At 36.7% G+C, this 22,817-nt stretch overlaps 1 protein-coding gene across 1 annotated transcript in view; it reads right to left on the reverse strand.

Moving 5' to 3' along the window:
• The window catches only part of PTPRN2 (protein tyrosine phosphatase receptor type N2), a 628,212-nt gene that overhangs the window by 448,657 nt on the left and 156,738 nt on the right, over nt 1–22,817 (reverse strand). Inside the window, exon 3 of the mRNA XM_079300304.1 lies at nt 22,024–22,137. Coding sequence (XP_079156430.1) covers nt 22,024–22,137 — 114 coding nt within the window. The remainder of the gene's footprint in view (nt 1–22,023; nt 22,138–22,817) is intronic.

The raw sequence follows: 22,817 nt of genomic DNA on the forward strand, positions 1-22,817 counted from the left end.
AATTTATCACTGGTGGTCTCCATTCTGGAGTTGACTGAACTCAGCTTCAATAATTAACTCTTACATTTTGATTAGTCTGACCTATCCAGAATTATATCAAAACTCCAACCCACCAGAACAATTCTATTTCCTTTTCCAAACTGAAAAAATCGAGCCATTGAATCTCTCCCTATCAGTACAGGCAATTTTTAATATTCCATACCATTTGGGGATTTCTCCTTTCCCCCCCTTTATGAAATCATGACACTTTTTGGTTTTGACATATTGCTCAATACCTAACGAGAATCTCACCAGCAAATAAATCCATAGTTGTTTTCACGACAGCAAATTACATGCCATAGTGTGACATTTAAATGTTGAATTTTAATAGCTTGTCAGCAGAAGTGAAATGCATTTAAAAAAATTAATATGTGAGAGAACAATGTGTCTGTCTATAAAATAATTCTGTTCATAGTAGACATGAATGGTAAATACAGTGTCAAATGTATTCTATTTCTCAAAGAACATCTTCATTTAGAGAAAGGAGCTATATGAATAGGGGTTAAATTTGCCTCTCCTGCTGCTGCACAGGATCTCTGCTGTAGTGATACAGGTCAGGAATCTCCTACCCATATCCATTTCCAGGAGTCTCCACGTGCAAGATAATTTCAGCAGAGGCAGTAAATGGTGAACTGGGCAGCTCTGGTGAGGGAGGGGTGTCACTCCCAGTTGTGACTCATTGCCTCTCTTTTTCCTTGGTCTCTAAGTAGTGACAACACCGATTTTCAGACAGTAAATTCAATAAATAATTAGCCAAGAGTATTTTAATCACATTTAGTCACACACAAGTGTTTCCTCCTTGCTATTTATTTTAAACATTTCCATCAATAAATTTTTCACTTGCTACCAATAAACATTTGTGTTACGGAAAAATTTGATGTTTAACTTAAAAATAGCAGTCAGAAAAATTCCATTTTCATCCTGCATTTACAATTATATACATTTTGATTCCATTTCAGTTCTCTTGCCTAAATACAAGGTCCTTTAGACTTTTTGAATTATTTAATAATGGTTCTATAAATGAGCTGTGACAGGTGGTATGGCCATCCTCAAAGGTTAGTATATACCCTGAAATTAAGGAAAATCTGACAATGTTGTGAAAAATCAGCCTCTTGATAACACATGGGAACCTGAGGAAACAAAGTAAACTGCTGAAAAATGGAAATTTGTATACATTGTACAAAATAATCTATAACTATGGTTTGCTGGGAACAAATTTAATTCTCTCTTTTAGGGGGAAATAAATGGAAAGCTTCACTATGCACAACTGTGGACACAGGAGTACAGGAAGGCTGCTACTAATCCTAAAATATTGAAATATCTGAACACTCCCACTAAAACACTGAGCAGTGCTGGCCTGCTTATCCAAAACCAAACAAGGAGCAGATTTGACCAATGGGAATGGCTAAAGAAATAGAAAAACCTGAAATTTTTATTCCTTAAGGTTCATATCTTACATCCATGGAAATACAACTGCCTCCAAATATTCTCTGCTGCTTTCTCCTGCAATTCTGTCCCATTCTCCTCAAGTCACCACAGGTCCTACACCAGAATCTCTATTTCTCACCTTTATTTACCATTCTTGTTCTTCTAAAATGCTCTTTGTCTTTCAGGTGCACCCTGCATCTTGTGGCTGGTTTCAAAATATCTGTATCACCCAGCCAAACACATCAAAGAAACCCTCTGTAGGGGTATTCACTTGGGAGCTGTCCCTGAGCCAACCACCAAATGTATACACTGAAGGTATTTCAGACTTTGGCTTTTTGTCAAAATTCAAAAATTAATGAATGACTGAGCTAAACGAATGCAATGGGCAGGCAATGGTCATCCTTGCAATGCTGTGTTAGAAAAAAACAAACAGCAAAGTCACATTGGGCAAATAATTAATTGAGAGAAATTCACTGGTACCTGACTTGATGATTCTGGTAGGAGACTAACATAGGGAGGGTATTTGTTTGAGTAAATACCAAGGTAGTCAAGGTTCTATCAAACAGGAACAGGACACTTAATTGGTTCAATAGGATACAACTGCCCTGCAGCACTTTTTCAGAGCCAGTTACCACAGGAGTGGGAAATGCCCAAATTATAGAATCTACTGAACCTCCAAAGTCTCCTTCACGTGTTTTGTCCTGACACTGTCAGCAGTGAGATACAGGCTTAGTTAAAACAACAGGGATTGGGAGTTTTCCCACCTCCCGGGACAGTCAAAATACACAGATTTAGGTGAAACATTGCATTTATCTGGTCAATTTGCAACTTGCATTTTTATTCCATGTACAGAATTCCACATACAGAAAGGTTTTTTTCCCCCCCTCTAACACTTAAACAGAGACATTCCTTCTTCCCCAGAAAGATTCATACAACTTCTGCTAGACTGTCATTAGAGGCTAAAACCTCACCCACAAAACAATCAGTGCAGGGGAAAGAGCAAAATGCAGCTCCTTCAATGCCTTGACAGTATGTCCCCACCTAGGGGCACATCACTTCAACTCCTGTGCCTGCTCCCCTTCCCTATTTATTTTAGAAGAAAGGCTGACATGTCAGAAACTTGGCTGGTTTTTATCAAGTATCTCAGCTACTACAATAATCATATTATCCCTTTCTCCAAAGCATATCTCACTCAAAGAGTTCTTGACTATAACTTCCTTCATACTGCCAAAATTATATGACAATAAAGAAATCCAGATCACCTGCAGTAAATCTAAGCCTGAAATAAAAGACTTACATTCTTACCTAGCATCACCCTAACACATTTGTTCTTCTGATAAATGTTGACACTCATGCTTTATCATGATAACTTCTTTTGAGTTAGTTTCAGGGTGTATTTTTAAAGGGAGCAAGGACCAATCTGTTTTATTCTTTAACTTTTATCTTTTCTATTTGTGGGTAATACACTGAAGTTTTGTACTCAGACTATACAACCCTGTCTCCTTTCAGGTCTACAGGCATCACTTGCACTGCTGGCACTGAAAAGCCAGTTAAAAAAAAAAAGTGGCACCAAAATCATATCCATTGCAAGGCAGTGAAATTAAAAGCCTTTAATCAGTCAAGCTTCTTTAGAACAGATGAAATGAGATTTAAATTAGATTTAGGATTTGCAATTAAAAATATTTTGGTCTGTCAATCAAGCCTCAGCCAATTAGTTAGCAACATATATATTTTATTTCTAGAAAACATGTGCAAACATGTTTCAAAACCAGGCAAACCAAAACCCTCTATACTGCCAGTTTTCTAACTGAAGACTTTTAAAATCATTCTGAATACCTGTACACTGAATTTTCAGAAATACTCAGGCTGGAGACCATGTTACACAAGTCCCAATGTCCACAGGTCCCTGGAAAAGCCTGGTATTTTAAGAGTACAACTATCAAGCAGGACTGCTGAAAGCAACATTGTCTAATTAAGCAGCAGTGATCTGACAGAAATGTCTTCACTATGGCTTCAGCCTCCAACGTTTCAAGAGCCTCACGTGGAATGGTAACATAAATACAGGCAGCTCCACAGCAAGGATAAAGGGTTGTCAATACAGTGACATTAGCATGCACTTTTGATTTTCTCCAACTAAACACTTAGTTTAATAAATTGAAACCATTTTACTGCTCTAAGTGGTAATATCAAGATATCGGATGAAGAGAATCCATAACAGAATGGTAATGAGGCTGCAGTATTGAATTTCCACCATTAAAATCCCCAGATAAGTTCTCAGTTTTCTGGACTTTTGATGGAAGGAAAAATCAGCCAGAAACCCCAGGTATAAGCTACTGATTTCCTATCACCAATCACTTGGAAAGTACAGGGGTGACTGAACTGAGAAAAATGCCTTTGTATGTAGTAGACTTGAGGTATTTAATATTCTTGCCTAAAGCTGTATGTTCAAGTCTTGACAGAATGAACTGTGCATGCAAAGACATATCACCCTTTCCTCACCCCTGAAGGGCTCCTGCCATGGCAAAATTACTGTCCATGTGCCAAACCACATTGTTCCAGAGTTTCCATGTGCTGCACTGATGCTCTTTAGGGTCTGGCTGTTGTCTCTGAAGTCATAGGTCTTCCAGGACCTGCCTGTGCTGAGCCTATTCTGCAGCATACAACACAAAGTCTGCCAGGGGAGCTTCTTACACTACGAGAATACTGCAGGGTTTGGTTATAAGAATTAAAATTCTATTATTTGGAATGTATTCATTTAATTTTTCACTCACCACTTTTGATTTTAAAAGAATCTGCCTAATTGAAACAAAAAAAGTCTGCTTTGCTTTTCACAATTGTGTTCACCACAGGAATTAAAGACCTTTATAGATGCCAAATAAGTAATTATAACCTTATCCTTCAAGATGAAAAGGACTACCAAAAAGCTGTTCTTAGGACCAATCCAACCTCAATTTAAATCAGTAAGCCTGCATCGTGTACTACCTTCTTCAACTCAGAGGTCTTACATCTGATGGCAGGTAGCTTTTTCTGGTTTTCCCACTGTTTTTTCTACATTGTTTTTTAAACAGTCATTCCTTTACTCTTCCTTTTTATATTTAACACAGAGAAGACTTTTTTATTTCATGCAGGAGAAGAAAATACCCTTACTGTAACAATCAATACAATTATCCCATTATCCTACACTTTGGTATTTACATTCCAGTCCAGAATTAATTCAAGTAACCTTTGTTGCCATATCAACAGCTCTTACATCAAAGTGGAAGAAAGAGACCTTACTTATTTATTTTCAAATCAGATCTGTGTTCCCCAGTGGTGAAACTGAAGAACAGAGTAAGTTCTTCATCACATTTTGGAAGGTATTTTGACCTGCATGTTATTGCCAATGCTGTGAGTGTCAGTGTACGGGTGACAAAAATAGCAGCAATATCTTTTTATTGATACTGTATTCACTTTATCCCCCAATGTTAAATTTACAGCTCTCCCTAGAGAACTGATATCACATTCACATCCCCAGCATTCCAGCTGTATGAGGACCCCTCTAGAGCCAATATCAATCACACCATATGTTGGCCTGAAAAGCAGATAGTGCAGACAGGTCACTTTACCCTCTGACCTAAAAAATTAGAGTTTCATTATGAACACAGGCTCCACCTCCTTTGTTTTCAATTGTGTTACAGCACAAAAGAAATTATAAATATTCAGAAATTATCACTTTTATCTACTCTGCTTTTCCCTCCCCCACACCCCCCTTTTCCCTCCAATTCTTCTGATACTGATTCTTTAAGCAGTACAGAGAGATTTTAGTTCTGTCCCAAAGCTGCATCTCCTCTAGCTTTTGATCCAACAGCAGTGCCCATCTCCCAGAAAGCACTAGGTCACTTGTAAATGCCTTTTAAAAGTCAATTCTGTTTTATAATGCCCAAGGCAAACAGCTATCAAAGCAGCTTTCTCTACCTCTGTCCCATTATGCTAAAAACAGCTTGGTGAGAATGGAAGGCTTAGACTTCACATAATCTCAGCAAGCACACGGCAAAAAAAGATGAACTCAGAGAACACTAAAGGGTTCAGATCCCTGTGTCACTACTGATTTCCTGTAAAATGTCAGCTAATCACCAAGGTCCGTGACCAAAAACATATTTAAGCATCTTATGTAGGTAGGAGACTTGCTACTGAAATCAATGGAAATATAAATATTTACATATCTCTGTGAACCTGACCCTTTAGTCCTTCCATGTCCCATCTGTGAAATGAGGATAACATTAATACTTTATCTACCAGAGATAGAGAATACAAATACTGAAAATTAAAAGATGCTCAGATTTTACTGTAATATGAAAAAAAAAAATAGCCCAACAAAACTAAAAAACAAACAAAAACATTTTAAATGGGGAAACCCTTAAAATTGGGAAAGAGCAGGAATAAATATGCTCAATGATCTGTTAGCCTTCAGTGAAAACTTTCCAAATACAAAGGAAAGATTCGAACTTCACTTGTGCTTTTATCTTACTGCTGCTTTTCTGGAATATGCTGCCCTGATTCCCCCGCAGAGGCTGGCAGTATGTGATACAGCAGATGCTGAACCTTTTAAGTCTTTGACAGTTAAGGTTTTTTTCATAAATTGTAACATTAAGCCCAAACACTCTGCTTCATGTTTATGCTGCCTCATTTAGATGAACCTGCTTCTTCAACAGGAACACAGAAGCAAAATAGTCAAACTAATTCAGGCCTGCATTATCTGCCCAGCAACATGTTTTTATGAGATCCTGGAACATTTTTGACATCTCTGAGAATAAGGGAGAGAGACCCTTAACACTCCTCCTCAGCACAAAGTGTCTCCAATCCAGATGTGCCTGCTCTGCTGTGGACAGCATCAAATGAATGGATGCCACCCTCTTTATCACATCTCCCAGCAGAAGGGAGGCAGAGCACAACCCCCAGCAAGTCTTGCTCATATGTGGGCTCTTCTTCAAAAATTAATTGGGAAAAAACTGATGAAAACTTTGAGAAGAGCACCTGTTACCAATTTATGCTCACTATATGTAGCCAGCTTTATAGAGAGTTAGTGGGGAACCAAGAAAATATCTTGAAAAGGTATCTTGTCAAAATAACACCCTTAAGCAATGACCACAAAGAGAATTTGGGTAAGGGAGACATAGTTAGCCCAGACTCTGCTAAACCATTATGGGACAGCATCTGGAGTATGCTGGCACACTTTTTCTGGCAAGTTTACAACACTGTTTTTTTGCTACCAAATGCTTCCAAAAAATCATCCTAAACATCAGCCTTGTCACTGATTTCATAAAGAAAGAAAAAATATAGAAAACAACAACAACAACAAATCCCGTTCTTGGTGTAGTAAAAAAATGCCTTTTTTTCCTAGAGTAATGAAAATTTCCTACAAAATGTGAAAAATTAAGCTTAATCCCAGAGACAGCAATGGAAAATGGGGCCAACAGCAGTGTTTCAATGCAGCCAGAATTTGATACTAATTAACAGCAATGTAAGAAATTAAAGGGTAAATGGACCTATTAGATTATCTACTAAGTATACTCCTCATAAAGCAACAGCTTTTCTAACATTCAAATGATGTATCATATGGCACAGTCACTCTGAATCCCAAAGCTGTCCATCCTTAGAGGCTGTAGAGTTTTTTAGTAAAAAATAAGCCAAGACACAGATTTCAAGACAGATGGAATGCAGCTTCCAGGAACTTAGTTTGCAAAAGATTAAGGGGCAAATAATTGGGTCCTTTCCACAGCTGGATCACAGTTAATCTTGGGCTGCCAAAACAGGATTTGGAATAGGTCCACAGCAGATTTGGTTTTGCTCTTAACTTTCCTGTACTTTTCCACATCATCATTATTTCAGTCAAATCAGTTCATCTGTTTTCCTGCCCAAACCAGAAGGTGCTGGTGTTTTCCTTTCCCATTAAAAGCACAAACATATGATGCATGAAAAATTCATAATGAGAATTAGTGGTGATATAGACAAAGGAAGGATCCAGAAGGTACAGTGGATATTGCTATGTGATATCCCAAAAAGTGATGCTGGGACAGTGGCCCAATGGTTTATTACTGTGAAAACCTAAAGCAAGTCTCCTATGAAACATGCTTCTACTGTGCACATCACCACTTACAAACCTTCCAGAAACCAGTTAGTTTAATTGATTAAGAAAACCAATCTTTACTCCTGATAGGCATAAAACAAAAAAACAAACAAAAAAATTAGGCTAAAAATATTAGATCTACGTTTCCTTTTATGTTCATACTGCAGTGTTTACAATGAAGGAGAAAGTGTCCTCTTGCTGGGCTCTGGCACCAGTGCAGTTTGTCCTTGGAAATGCAGAACTTTTTTCAGCTGTGACTCTACTTTAGAATAATCTAGGCTCCTTTGAGGGATGCCAAGAGGTTGCTCACAATGAATTTTGGAAGCCCTGGCCAAAAGAGGAAACTATTAACTATTTTAGAAGTTATTTTAATGAAAAACTGAACAGCCATCCCAAAAATGTGCTATATCATTTTCTTGACAATCAATATGAATAATAAGGATTTTTTGCTTGAGGAAAGACAGTATTTTTAAAAAAAAGTCACTAATATTCAGAGACTGAATTTCAGAAACTATCACTGCTCTATAAAGCGCTTTTAAGGGAACCCTGTGATAACAAGATGCAATTATTGCTCATCTTTTCTCCTATTTCATCACATCATGGCTTCTTTGCTTCAACAGCAACTTTTAATTTTTATGTGTTACAAGTAAAAAAATATAAAAATTGTGAACTCCCTAAAAAATCTGAGTTTCAGGAGTGATACAAGGGAAGAGCTTATTCTATACTTGCTCAGTGTCTTACACTTCACTCTACCCCAAAGTATCTGCTACCAATCACTGTCAGAGGAGGATGTTCAGCTGGATGAATCACCTGAGTGAGCTAACACTGCACTTCATCATTTACCAGCCCAGAGCAATGGGTTTTTACACTTATCCAGACTTGTTAGCTGGCTAAACCAGGCAATTGCTTCTGGATCTTTTATTTCAGTCTGCAGAAATATGTTAGCAGACCTAGTGGCTTAACAGCAAAGGGCAGGACAAATGTAAATATTTGTTTACATGCTTACATTTGTTAACAAAACCCTAATGGTGTTTTGTTGCTATGGGATAATGTCAATAAAAGCTTATTTCAGACTCATCTGCAACCAAAAAACACTCAGCTACATGATGGGACTGTGCTTTTTGCATCTTCCAGGTATCATCTGGAAAAGTCTTTTCTGGCTTTGCCAAGACATAAAAACAAGTTGGATTCTGCTCTGAACCCCATAGGGAAGCCAAAGAGAAATGAGGAACTCCAGGAACTCAAAGACTCCCTTTGAAGAGCCCAATTGCAGATCAAGTTCTCAATGCTCAATATTAGAAACACTGGATGCAATGCTGGACAGTTGAAGGAAATGGCCAAAGGTTCAAAGAGCCTTCATCTTTCACTTGAAAATAACACCAATAGATACAGAGGTTAATGAAAATGATTACTGAGGTTGAGAATTTTCACAGTCTTAAAGCTATGAGTTGCAAGCTAATTCCTGGCTAATACCTTAACACTTTAATGGGTGTTGTGTGAGACCAGTCCTGATGGAAGGAACAGATGTAGCCCTCTCTTTGTGCATGGCCCAGCTCCAGCAAACCCACTGATAAAATGAAGCTTCCTCCCAACACACAGCAGCCTACAAACGTACACACACTCTGCAATGATTGACTTTTTATTGCCCAACTAACTCAATAAAACAAAGCTGAGCAATTCTGCAGCCTGGAAATGAAGGATGTACTGTAATTTGATCTAAAGTTCCTTAAATCTCATATTTATAGGAGCTGCAGTAGGCATTTCACGAGCTGTAAACAATGTAAATATCACTTGTGCAACAACAGGCCATGCTTAACATGACAACTAAATCTAGAAATACTGAACATAAATCCATTAATCAGCACTGCAGCAAAGCAGGTAAGGAGACTGATTGTTGATTATTCTCTATATATCTGTGATTCGACCCCAGAGGAGTAATTTTTCTCTCAAAAATAGACACAGACACCTGATGAATCTTCCACAAATTGAAAGAGCACATGTAAAATTTAAGATTCATTATTCAGAGTATAGAGTAACACAGCAAGCACCACTGGGAAGGAAATGCTAAGTCCACACTACAATTTATAACAGAGATAATAACCTCAGGATATTTTTTTCTCCATCTCAGAACTGGTGACACTACTGTCTGGGCTGCTGGATTTTGTTTAAATTCATTTAGTGGGATTCAAAGTCCTGCAGTGACAAAATCAATACGCATGCTCCACCTGCTGCTCACTCTTCATTGCACCACTGAAGTTGCAGCATCTCTGCAGAGTGATGGGTACTTTGGAAACTCCTATAAAAGGTTATAAATTTCTGACTCAAACAAAAGGTTTCATCAGATTTCTGATATCATACCTGATTTTTCATATCTGGAATTACTTGTAAAGGCATCTTACTAACTTACCTAAGTACATTTTCATAGGACAAAGAGTCAGCCACCCAGACCTTTTAGCAGATATATTTTGGAAATTATTTATGCAGGAGAAAATTTTGAAAGAGAAATTAAAAAAAAAAATCTGCAAAAATTGATAAAATAATACCTGTGCAAAATAAATACAGAGAAGCCATTACACTTCTACCTTCTTGATGCAAGTAGTGTCTACACCACTAGTCTAATAGCAAAAAGCATTATTGACTTAAGTATACTGTGCTTTACAGAAAAAAAAACCCTATTGTTACACTTCTTTTTACATATTAAATGTTACGTATTAATTAATATTATTACACATTAATTAATTAAAATACATATTAATGAATTTCAAGAAGATGAATGCTTGTTGGCCTATTGCTCAGCCATCCAGGAAGGAAACCAAGAGACTCCCAATTTTGGCCCTTTGATCTCTCAAGTCCCCTAGGTGGTCAAGCCATTGTAAAATTCAGTTGGCAGTTCACCCAACCCCTCCAATGTCCTAGCAGAAATCTTCCAGAAAATAAAAACATATTTTTCAGGCATGTTTTGATTCTAGCATCCTTGACTTGAACTTCAGAGTATTTGTCTCCTATTTTTCTTGAATTCTTGAAAAAGAAAAATTAAAATAAAGAGGAACATTTTAAAATATTCCTGTATGACAAAAGCAGAAAATCAATGTCATTTCCTTAGCATCACCCACCCCAACTGCATCTTGCTCAGTGAAACAGCAGAGAGGTGAAAGTGCTAAAATGGCATGTTTTATTATAAAAATTAGCCTTACCACAGAATGACTAATATAGAAATAGAGATAGGTGCAGTATTTTTAAATTAATGGAACAGTCCTAAATAAAGACATTCCAAATCCACTTTCTTTTTAAGAGAGAAAATACTGCATTTTGTCTATTTCAACACATCTGCTTCTACAGCATTTATGTGAAAATTATAAAGATAAAATAGCTTTTTCTCCCCACAAAAATTGATATTACACAACATAGTCACTAAAATATGAAGAACATGCAAAAAGTTTTTCCTGGTCCAAAAAAAAGTTATGAAGTACAAAAATTATAAGAAATTATAGGATCATAAGAATGTTCTCAAGGCTAAAAGAAGAACTTCTGCCAGAGAAGATGAGTTCATACCATCAATTGTCAGGCAAGGACCTGTACCATGATCAGCCCAACTGAAGTTCAAGAAAAAAACAGGATCTATTCTAGCATAAGTTGAATAAAGAAATTCATGCCAAAATAACACAGCAGGATTAGAAATTGCCCGAGCCCCTACTATTCAACAAAGGTCAGAATTTGAGCACTGATTAGTTTATGCTGCTACATGGATAACTGATGAGTGCCCAGAGGATTCCAGAAAAATAATTAAAATGTTGCAAGAGCAAGGGCCAGAACGCACAGCAGCAAAGTTGATTTTTTTTTTTTCCAGTGACCTTGGCACTGAGAATTTGAAATTGTTTCTCAGATTCTGTTCAGTCTGAATAGGACTATGAAAGCTTTACTCATAAGCTACTTATCTTAGAGTACAAGGGGATTCCTCTAAACACCTCTGCACAGGGCCTGGAACACAGCTGAACTTAAACAATGCACTCAGTGAGACACAAAGGACCAAGTTTACATGATTAAATGAAAGAGATAATCAGGCAGGGACTCCCCAGTCAATGGACAGCTAAAGCAATATCATCAGTGAAATCAAATATATGATTTTCTTCATCCTACAATTTTCTGAATTTACACCCTTTTAGGCACCCTAGAAGTGCCTGTTTGTCTACTGTTCATAAAGAGCCCCAGGGTCTGTGTGTGAGCTGGGCCATCCACCCATGGGAGCTCACAGTGTGGGTTCAGCAGCTTCAGAGTCAAGCCAGGGTGGCAAAGTGCTTCAAGAACCATCTTGGAAGTCACTGTCATTAAGAATAGGATGGGATGTGTCAAGGAAAACAGAATGGGATGTGATGGGAGGAGTGGGATGGGAAGTGAAGAGCTGGAAGATTACCAGTTTTGTAAATTTACAACCCCTTAGCTATTTATATTGAGTCAAGCTGGCCCCCATAGAGCAAATGTAAGCCTGCTTTCAACAGAGCTGCTAAGAGCAATAGAAATAACATCTCCATCCATTTAACATCTGCTGGAATTACCAGAATGTGGATCATATGTCTATACACTGAGCAAGCTGGCATAAGGAAGATCTGCTTCCTAAACTGGAAACAGGAGGTTTAGTGCTACAGCTTTCTGTGACACTTAGCTGCTGGCCTAAGAATAAGGCATGAATGTCGTGTCTCCCCAAAGTTCAAAGGAAAACAATTAGCCACAAGGAGCCTGGGATGAGGTGAAGGATTACAGAAGAAAAGTAAAGACCAGGTGAACAGAGAGAAGGGCAAAGTCATGTGCAAGATATAACAAGGAGATATCTGCACATCTTGTTCAGTCTTGGGGAGAAAAATTGGATTTTACAAACAATGAACCACCAGACTTAGAACCAATGGTTGCATGTTAAAATACTTTTATATATTCATTTTCACACTGAAGGAATGTCTTTAAGACACCCCAGAATGATGCTTTACAGTCAATGTTAGGCTGAGCCTTTAAACAGATTTTTAAACATAGTGCAGGAAGGAAATCTGTTGTTTCCTAAAGGAGATGAATGCAGTAGTAAAGATGAAACAATAAAATTATTCAGGGACATTTCAGAAGAACAGGTAAGTGACCAATTTCATCTAAAATCTTATCAAAACATGAAGTGGGATTGCTTATATACTAAGTGCTAAAGTTGAGCACTTAATTAGACTGTCAAATCTGGGAGGACCAGAAGGCGATTAAACTTTGGATACTTATACACAGTGATCAGACACTGCAGAGCAAAGGAAAGATTAGATGATCATAACTAATCTAAGTTTTAATTAAAATTTAAAAGCAGACAGGTTTTGCGCTGCCCACAAGGGAGAAAAAGCAGAGTTACGTCAAGATGGGTTCAAGAGTATTTTTCTCATTTCTGAATTGAATTTGGTATCCACTCTTTGTAAGGTTATTCTTAGCTAAAAGAAAATTCTCTCCTTTCAAGTAACAAGTACTGAGGACCACATTCCATTTTCATTTATTTACTGGTGGAATTACCTCACAGGTTAATAAGATGGGTAGTAAGAAGTTTTCCATGTTGATGAACATTTTAATTTTAAACTTGAATTTAGTGTCTTGATTTCTGAGCATTGACTGCCCTCTGCTCAAACCTGAAAGCAATGTCAGAGCAAAGTTCACTTTGATGCATGAAAAGGGAAGAATATTGCATCACTGTCTCTCCCACATATATGCAAAAATGCTAATTTTTGCGAGCCTTGCAGTTCTCAATGAAGATTGCTGATGATGTCAGAGCCATCATAATGCAAAACAAAGTAATGTATTTTTCTTCCTATGTAGGGATTATTGACTTATTTATAATGATTTAATTAGGTGGAGAGTTTAACCCTTCTTCTATTTAGAAATTGTTTGAAATAAATTTCTAACTTTTGCAAAATTATTTACTATCCATAAATATTTTATGGAGGGTTAAGGTGAATTATTTTTAACTTCATTAAATTTTTGAATCTCTATTTCTTTTTTAGAAAAGGGAAGCCTGGCCTAAATCACATAGAACTCATCTTACCAAATACTTTCAGTGGGTGATGATACTCATTATAATGCCTTTCACACTGCAGATCAAATGGTAAGCCTGGAATTTCACAAAGAACAGACCTTTATCATGGAGAGTTGTAAAGAGAAAAGGTATGTGAATGAAAAAATAACTGTTTGTTTGACCATGCAGAATTTTTAAACAGGTTTTACACTATTTTTCAGTATTGGCTGGTATTAAACCCTTCCAACATCTTGAATGTGACTATGAGCTGGATGCCTGCTAAAACCTAATAGCTAAAAAACCAATTAAAATATCAATATTTAACACTATAATGAACATCAGTAACTATAAAATTATCAGAAGTGAACACAGTTCAGTAAAATTTACCTGGAAAGGCTTGAAAGTCATCAGCAATTAGAAAAAGCTGAGCTGGAATGTTGAAATCTTTTCATTTCCTTACTCTCTCTACTGAAGAAGGGATGAAGGGACATCTAAAGACTCAACACAGCTTTCTAGGAATGTGTCAAAGAATAAGAGGATGCTCAGACAGGAATTCCAGCTCTTCAAAAGAGCCACATAAAAATAAAAGGAACAAAAAAATTAAGTTTCTGAAACGTGACAGACTCAGGAGCCTTACACTTTCTGTCCCAGTCAGAGGTTTTGCATTGTTGAGTAGCTCACAGATAAAATAAGGAAAAGAAAATCCATTATCTTACCATACTAAAGAAATGTGAGAATACAGCATATGAGGAAAACCTCACAAAACTCAAAGTGGGCTAAAGAACAAAACATAGTTTAATAGCTACATATATGACATACAGCTATTAAAGCAGGAAGTCAAGCAGGAAGAACATTCAGTGCATTCCCAGAAGACTGGAAATTATTTAGCTAAGAATGTAGTGCAGGTCTATGCAATGTTTAAATAGAAACCAGACAACAATAGGAATAAAGACTAACAATGGGGGGAAACTCCTTTTTTGCCATTTTAAGGTTGGGAGAATCTGTAAAAGAAAAACTGAGCAATGGAATGCAACATTTTTATAGCCATGAACTGCTTTGTCTGTCCATGTATAGGCAAAAACAAACAGAAGGGGATGCTTGAAATGTAGGGAGTATATGCTAAGAATCAGCAAAAGCAAAAGCAAAAGTAAAGTTTAAAAGAAATTTAACATTACTCAGCCTTTTCAGGAAACTGCTACATTTGCCAGAAGCACTCTGCCACAGCCATGAGGTAAACAATGAAAAGACTGTCAGTGGAAAATAAAAAGCCATCAAGATATTTTATGTATGTATATATATTTACTTTTTCTTCAGAGAAGGGGAAAAAAGAACTTTTGTGGGAATTCACACTTGTTGCTAAAACAAAGTAAAACTTCAATCTTATCATGATTGTGTGAGAGAAAATCTACTCACTGAAGTTTTGTATTAATAAATTAAATAATGATTTTGAGAAATAAGCCAGAAAGTTTCAGAATTTAGAGTGCCTATTAAAAAGCTAAAAACATATGTCAAGCACTGGGTGTCATTAAGAATCTATATCTGAAAAGAACATGAGGCTGTGTAGATAGAGATTAGAACTGTAGATAAGGATATGCAAGGAATATAGAAATAAAAAAGGAAAATATTCCCTAGTAATAAACAAGTCAAGAAGAAAGCACTGGTAGTGCAATGATAAAAAAGCAGTCTTATGTTGAATATGTAAATAGGCTATAATTACAGATTAATGGTACAAAATGGCATAATTAGTCTGGGTATGCTATATTGTTATTCACAGTTTCCAAAAGTGGTGTTATTAGAGAATATAGCAGCTAAAGAAGTAATCTCATGCTTGAATTGAGACTTGCTGGCATTCCAAGTGTGGGAACAACTGATAATGCACTGCAATTTGATTGATGCATTTTCAAGTGTGTTTTAAAAACATATTATGCACCTATATAACTTCAAGCCTGGTATTTGCCCAGCCCAATGGTCCTGTGGAAGGGGTTAATTTTTTAATTATCTAGCAGGCTAAGAATGAAGTTCAGAGCTCCCTGTGACATCAGTGACAGTGGAATACATTCATGAACATCCCCAATACAGAGAATTTCAGCAGTTGGGATGCTGCTCAGTCCAATGCTGAGAACCATCCAGAGGATGCCTGTTGAGCTGGCTCAGGGAAGCCCAAAAGGAACAAAAAGAGGCATCTGCATCCTTCCACAGAAGGAAGAAACAAAGACAGTCCTCAATTTTCAAAGACCAGAAAGAGAACAAATTGCAAAAGAGCCAGCACAGACATGGAAAAGACATGAAAAACATTAATGCCACACAGATCCTTTAAATTAAGTAAGCAAGGCAGGAATTGATCAGCAGCCTTAGATATTTGATTATATTATCACTAATTTCTAAATTTCCTTTGGAAGAAGAGCTCTAAAGCTACCTGCCCACAGTTTGATATAATTGTAACTGCTAGTTGATAGAAACATGACACAAAGGAGACATGCAGACCTTTTCTCCTTTGTACCAAACATACTAGTTAATGCATTATGTTATCAAAAACACAAGTAAAAACTCTGATTGGACATTCTTTTTAGACAAGAGAATGTGGTGCATTCTCAATGACATACATGTCTTCCAAAAAAGAAAAATTCAAATGATGCAAAATCAAAAGCTTTACACAATAGTGTTGTGAATGCATGTAAAACACTATATACATTGCAAAAACCTTTCCTCTGTACTTATATCTTTCCCAAAAAACCATGGAATCTGTTTCACTCCTATAATATTTTTTTAATTCCAATGCATTCTTCATAAATAACAATTTCCTGAGAACCTTTTTCACAAATATATTATATGGTATCAGACAAGTCTGTACCATGTCAGATTATGTCTGGTAAGCAGAGCAGCCACACAAAAAAAAAAAAAATAGGAAAAAAATAAAATCTCTGGGTGTTTTTTGTTCTCTGCTATGTAACAATGGGTGTTCAAAACAGGATCTTTTGCTCTATAAATAAATCTTGCTTTTTCTGAAACTCATTCTTTTCTGAACTTCAATTTATGTCTTTGAAGACTGAAAAATGTCAGTGGTGCTTCAGCACTTAACAAAGGCAGGAATTTTTTGCAACCATTTTTTCAGCATCTTTTTGTTCATTGAGCCAAAAAGTTAAGGCAGCGTGACAGTGATACCAGGAGAAGGTAAATATGTCCAGTCCCAGCTGAGCTCCTCTGGTGCAGCTCATCATGGGACTTATGCTTCAATTCCTGGCTTCAGCAGCCACCTAAGAGAAGAATTTGCTCTGTAGACAGATGTCTGGAGCAGGCTGATGCCCAAGAAATTAGATGTAAACACACTGCTCTCTGCCAAAGAAGAGTTTGCCTTCATTTATATCAATATTTCAATTTAAAGAAAAAACTGCTTTCTCTTACCTCTCAGAGTTTCAGCTTTCTGTATTCCTAATGATGTGATAATCACCTCACAAATATGTGCAAGAACTGCATTATTCCTTTTAAGCTTATTTCAAAACTGAGCTTATAAAGGCTTACTTTCAACTCTTACCTTTCTTGGAGTAAAAAATCATACTTTTTCTTGAAAAATAGTCCTGACTGAAAGAAATATTTAGCAACTCTTTTGTAATTCACAAGCTATATGTGACAAGTCACATTCATTTCAATTTTCAAGTTAACTGATTGTAAATCATTTCAGTTTTTTAAACAAGTTTGCTGTTAAGAGTATAAAATTATTTCTAGCAAAGTTATATTAATCACCTTGCACTTAACTGGTTAGAATTAATTTAAGACAGATAATTTTTTCTCCCTGTCAAGAGCTTCCTGGCTTGCAAAGAAAGCAACAAGAGGGGAAAGGTACTGGTTTTTTTTCAAATAGTCTGTAAAAATGTTGCCCATTGCTACAGCCCATGAATCTCTCCAGAATTTCTTGCTGACTTAAGCTACATGAATTTAAAAACATATCCTATTCTTTTTGGTTCTCTTAATATTACTGTTGATATCTGGATATCTTAAGCAGGACTTTCTTCATAGCAGAGTGAAATGAATTGCTTTCTTTGAAACTCTCATTTTGAACAAGGAATAATTGCAAAAATTAAGTAGCAGCAAGCATACTGAAGAATTATTTAGGAATGGCTCCAGCTGACAGAAAAATAAAATTTAAAAAAAAATATAACTGATCTGTTTTTCAGTCACTGCACATTTCCTGCAGAAAAGTGAAAATAGAGGTAATTGGTTACATTTTGAGTAAAACAGAAAGCAGAAGCTGCAATACTGATTATTAGTCTAACATACTTTGTTTCTAATACACAGCAACTTGTCAAGCTGTGCTAGAAACAGTGTCCATGAGCATGGAGCAAACACAAACACGATTCCCATCTCCTGAGCTCCTAAGGTACGAACTCTGCAAAATTCTTCTCTGGATTTGCACTCTTTTTGTTGCATTTTTTTTCCCCTAAACGTGCATTGCCCTCTCTCAGAGGCAGAATCCCAAGTCAGATGGGCATTTGTTGTGACCCAGAGCAAACCCTCTTGTCCTGATGTTTTTAAGGGAGTGTGTCCAGCTCTGAGCTCCTCCATCAGGGAGGGCTCATTGCTGTGGCAGCTGCACATTCACAGAGTTAGCACCATTATCATGGTACCATTTCTAATCACTGCTACTACTTCTAATCCCTGAAACACACATAAATGTCCCTTGGAGCATGCAGGTTGAAAAATACTATTGTTCTCATCTATTATTGCATATGATGGTATTTCATGTACTATTTATGGTTCATGTTTGAGTTAGATGTCCCATGCTCAGCTCTCCTATCAGCTTTCATGGCTCTGATTTGCAGGTCAATAATCAATGTGCATCTGTTTCCATAACATTGTTAAGAATCTTATTTTAGTGAATACTTTGCCTTTACAATATAAATGTGACTATTGTAGGGACAAAAAGAAAGTTGTGGGTTTTTTTAATTAATTTAATGCACTTAGGTTTAAAAAAAAATAGGAAAAAATATTTTCTGCATTTTATTTCAGGAAATGCACACATGATTTGTCATTCTTGTATATTCCAAAAAGTATCTTCTTCCAAGTTGGACAAGAGGATGCAGAAGACCAACCACAGGGACAAGTATCTCCCTTTCCTTCAGGTACTACCCATTCACCCCTCTACACTGATACTTCCTACACTTCCCTTTTCAAAGGATTCAGGCCCATCTACATGGCATCATTTCAACTGTCCTGTTTATCACACAATGAAAAATGTTTCAATTCCTCATAAATTATTATGAATTATAATATAAAGTACCATCAGCTTCAGAAAGTGATTTATCATGTTTCAGCAACAGTGAGAAGTTTTTTCCTGTACAGACAGACCCATTTATAAACACTGAACCTTCAGAAAATCTTCATGAGGGTTTGACTGCCTCAAGGACAGTGTGAGTGAAAATGACACAAGCAAGGATATTTGAATGCTAACAGATCATTTCTTTGTAGGGAACTGTCTAATATTCCAAGGCATTCATTTCTATCATTAATCTACCCAGTAGATAGTGTAGACAAAGATAGACTCTATGTGTAAAGAAGACATAAAAACTGTATCATTATGAAACCTGAATTCAATTTTAGTGAAAGTCCTTTATTAAACAGATTATCATCAGGTGTGTCACTCATCTAAGCCTCTGTCTTACTCTTCCCCATTGTAGTAAACATTTGGAGTTGGCAGAATCACAAATTCTATTTGCTATTCACATCACATTGTCCTTTCTTTTATACATCTCACCACACACTCTTCCATTTGGGCCATGATTCAAACATAGGCACCACTTAGTTACAAGTAATCAGCAAAGAGGGATGAAAAATGAAAGAATGTGCATTTTATAAGGTTTTCTATTGATTTTTTTTTTTTCTAATCCTGTGGAAATATATTTCAACAGACTATTGTCAGGGTTGGGGAGGGAGAGGAAGATCTTACTGACTCTGCAAGAAAAATTAGGAAGGAAATGGAATAGACAAACCAAGTCACATTAGAAAATTAAATAAATAAAAACCTAGAAGACCACTCAAGTTAATTACCCTCAGAATATGTCATCCTTAACTGTATATACATCTAATAAAAATAGAGAGGGTTCAACATAAGCATTACTAAAATTTTTACTTATCATGAGACCTACTATACAGTCTTTCAAGGGAACACTGTTCTGCTGTTGACAGAAGGTAGAGAACAGATGCAATAGATGTTCCCTGTTCTTTCCAGGGAAGGTGGGCAACACCAAGCTGAGCTAGACAGAAGCCTTTTGGAGATGACAAGAATGGGGTATCACACAAATAAAGGAAATAAGACCTCTGAAAAAATGAAGCCCTTCCTGGTGGTTGTCTGAAATGCTTGTGTGGTCTTGACAATATTTCATCTATCTATACTGCAGAAATGGTTATCCCATTTTGCACACCATGTGCAGAAGAACAGCATTAACTGTGCAAGTGACCATCACAGCCAGAAAACATGACCTGAGGCCTGGATGGTTTATATCTGATAACACCAGTAAGCTGCAAAGTCTTGTCTGAGCAACCTGTCAGTAATACATGAATTTGATTCCACTCCTTCCCTATTTCTGTCTCAACTAAACAAAATTTGCAAGATACTAAGAGTAAAAAGAATATGAAAAAGTGGTTTTATCACATCAATTATTTGAGCAAGAAAATTTCATCATTCTCTTATGTTTCATCTTCATTGGAATACCTAGAAACCACAAAAACAGCTGCAAAAGTTTTGTCAGTTCGAGTTCACACATTTGTGTATGCACCACTGAATGTCACAAGTAAAGCAGATAAAAGCAAAAGTCCTTAATTTCCACCAGGGTTTCAATCTGTGTTTTCCTTGTCATTTTCTTGCTATTAAAAAGCATGAGACAAGACCAAATTTCAATGTTTAAGTTTCCTTAAAAGAAGCATACTACAGTTTCCTGCAACAAAAAAGTAAAATCCAGGGAGGTGTTTTGTGCATAACAAAGGTTCTAGGAAGGGTGGTTTTATTCATCAGAGGAGCACTCAGAAGGGGAGGCTACATCAATTCCATTGAACTAACCAAATTCTCATGGTAAGCAGGGAGATGGAGGCAGCTGAGCATCTTTTGATATGGCCTGGGGTATCCCATCCCCCTCTGAATGTTCCCTGCACAAGGACATCAGTCTCCTGCAGGTCTCTGACATCCTCACAGGAGAGGCTTTACATAGAACACCTGACTATATCCAGGTGATGTAAATAACTGCTGCCTGTCCATGTGTGCATGATCACTTCAGGTATTAATTTTGGTGACTTAATGAGATGAATGTGTCCTCTCCTCCTTCCTCACTATATTCAAACAGAGCCCAGACACAAGTTTTTTCACTCATACAGTGTTGTCCTAACAACAGAGTATTTTCATAACTTTGCCTGCTTTACTTAGCCTTTAGAAAATGACAAGTAAAAGAGCCACAACTACTATTCACATGTAACTGTTAATCAGGCAGGAGTTACTACAATCAGGTTTTGCTGAGTTTGTCTCGTTTGGATGGGCTGCTGGACAGCAAATAAATCTCTAGAAAATTTTTAAATACTCTAAATGAATGTCCAAACTAGAAGTTCAGTCTCTAAGCAGAGGCCCAAACTTCTGAGAAATCAATTTTTTCTCATTATTAAACTAGCATCATGCTAATACAACATTACTACTTTGTCATTGAGATTGTGACTGGAAAATATTTAGGTAAAAACACCCATGCAGACGATGCAAGTGCACAGTTAAACATTCCAACAATACTCTTGGAACAATTGGGATTACAAAATATCTTGGTCCAGTGGCTGTCTACAAGAGATGATTATTTCATGTATTAGTATTTGAAAGGCTTGTTCACCTTACTGGCTTTCACTTTATTCAAGTTTTGATTTGTTAGTTCAAGTTATGCCATTCAAAAGCTAGAAAATCCTTTCTGGCTTTGGAAAGAGCAGAGAGATTAACACTGGAAAGGTGAACAAAAATTAAAAGAAAGAGACCAGCTGCAGCTGGTAATGAGAGCAGTTTTTTATCTGAATTCATTAAAAAGTTGAGAACTGTTTCCAGCTAACTGGAAGTTTTGTGTTTTCGGCCCATGCACCCTAAAATATGCTGTGGTGCAAAAGGCAGATTTTTTTTTATTTCCTACTGATTTATTTATTTGACACCAGCATTCATGGATGCTAACATTTTCTAGCACAGTGTCAGTCACAGACATGTGCTACACAGGGAGGAAATTCTCTCCTGGAATTATTTCCCCAGGTCCTCCTGGCAGATTTAGTGAATGCAAAGGCTTTTTTCTTTTATGAAGTCTGCACCAGCAGGGCTGAAACACAAATGTGTTCAAAAACTTCTGGAGACATCACCCCAGAGAGAGCACAAATAATTGTAACCCCAGTGCATCTCACCCCACTCGGGTTTTGACTGTACCTCTGTGTGAGAGCTGCTCCAGGATGATCCTCAGGTGCTGCAGAACAGGGGCTGAAATGTCATATTTGTAGATGTCTATTACTGGCACTCGCTGACATCTCCCAAATATTCCATCTGCAGGGAAGAAAAAAAAAAGAAAAGGAAAAATACACATTTCTTTTTCTGAGAGGAGTGATGAGATGCGCATTTCCAATGGATCCTAATTATACACTGAAGGAACCTTTTAACAGATACTTTAAAAAGCTATCAAAGAACCACTGAAGTCATGAGACAGGATATTTTCTATCAAAATAAATAAATAATGGAAAGAATATTAGTGGGAGGAATATCCTATTGTATGAGATAGGCATATAGTTTATTTTATAAAGTATTTTCAGACTTCTGCTTTCCAAATCTTTAGATGTAAGACTTCTTTACTGACAATTCAGTGAGAGAAAACCTTAATGTTCAATGCCTACTATGTTGTGGATGAAAAGTGCAGCATCCAGAAATATAAATATTAATTTCCAGAAACTATGTGGATTTGCTGAAACATTTTTAATGCAGGAGCTGTGTGTGTTAGGCATTGGTAAATGAGAACTGAATCCATAATGGCTAGTAAAGGCTCATTTCAAGTAGTACCCTCTAATGAATGCAATAAAAGAAAGCTCCTCACAGAACAATGAGATATTAATGTGGCCTAATTTATTTAGCTCCATTCCATTTGTCTGAAATGACAGACTCTTGTCATCAATGTCTTTTCAAATCACACCTTCTAATTAATTTAGCTTCTTATTAGTCTTTATTTAGAGAAT

The sequence above is a fragment of the Erithacus rubecula genome (assembly GCF_903797595.1).
Source record: "Erithacus rubecula genome assembly, chromosome: 3".
NCBI lineage: Eukaryota > Metazoa > Chordata > Aves > Passeriformes > Muscicapidae > Erithacus > Erithacus rubecula.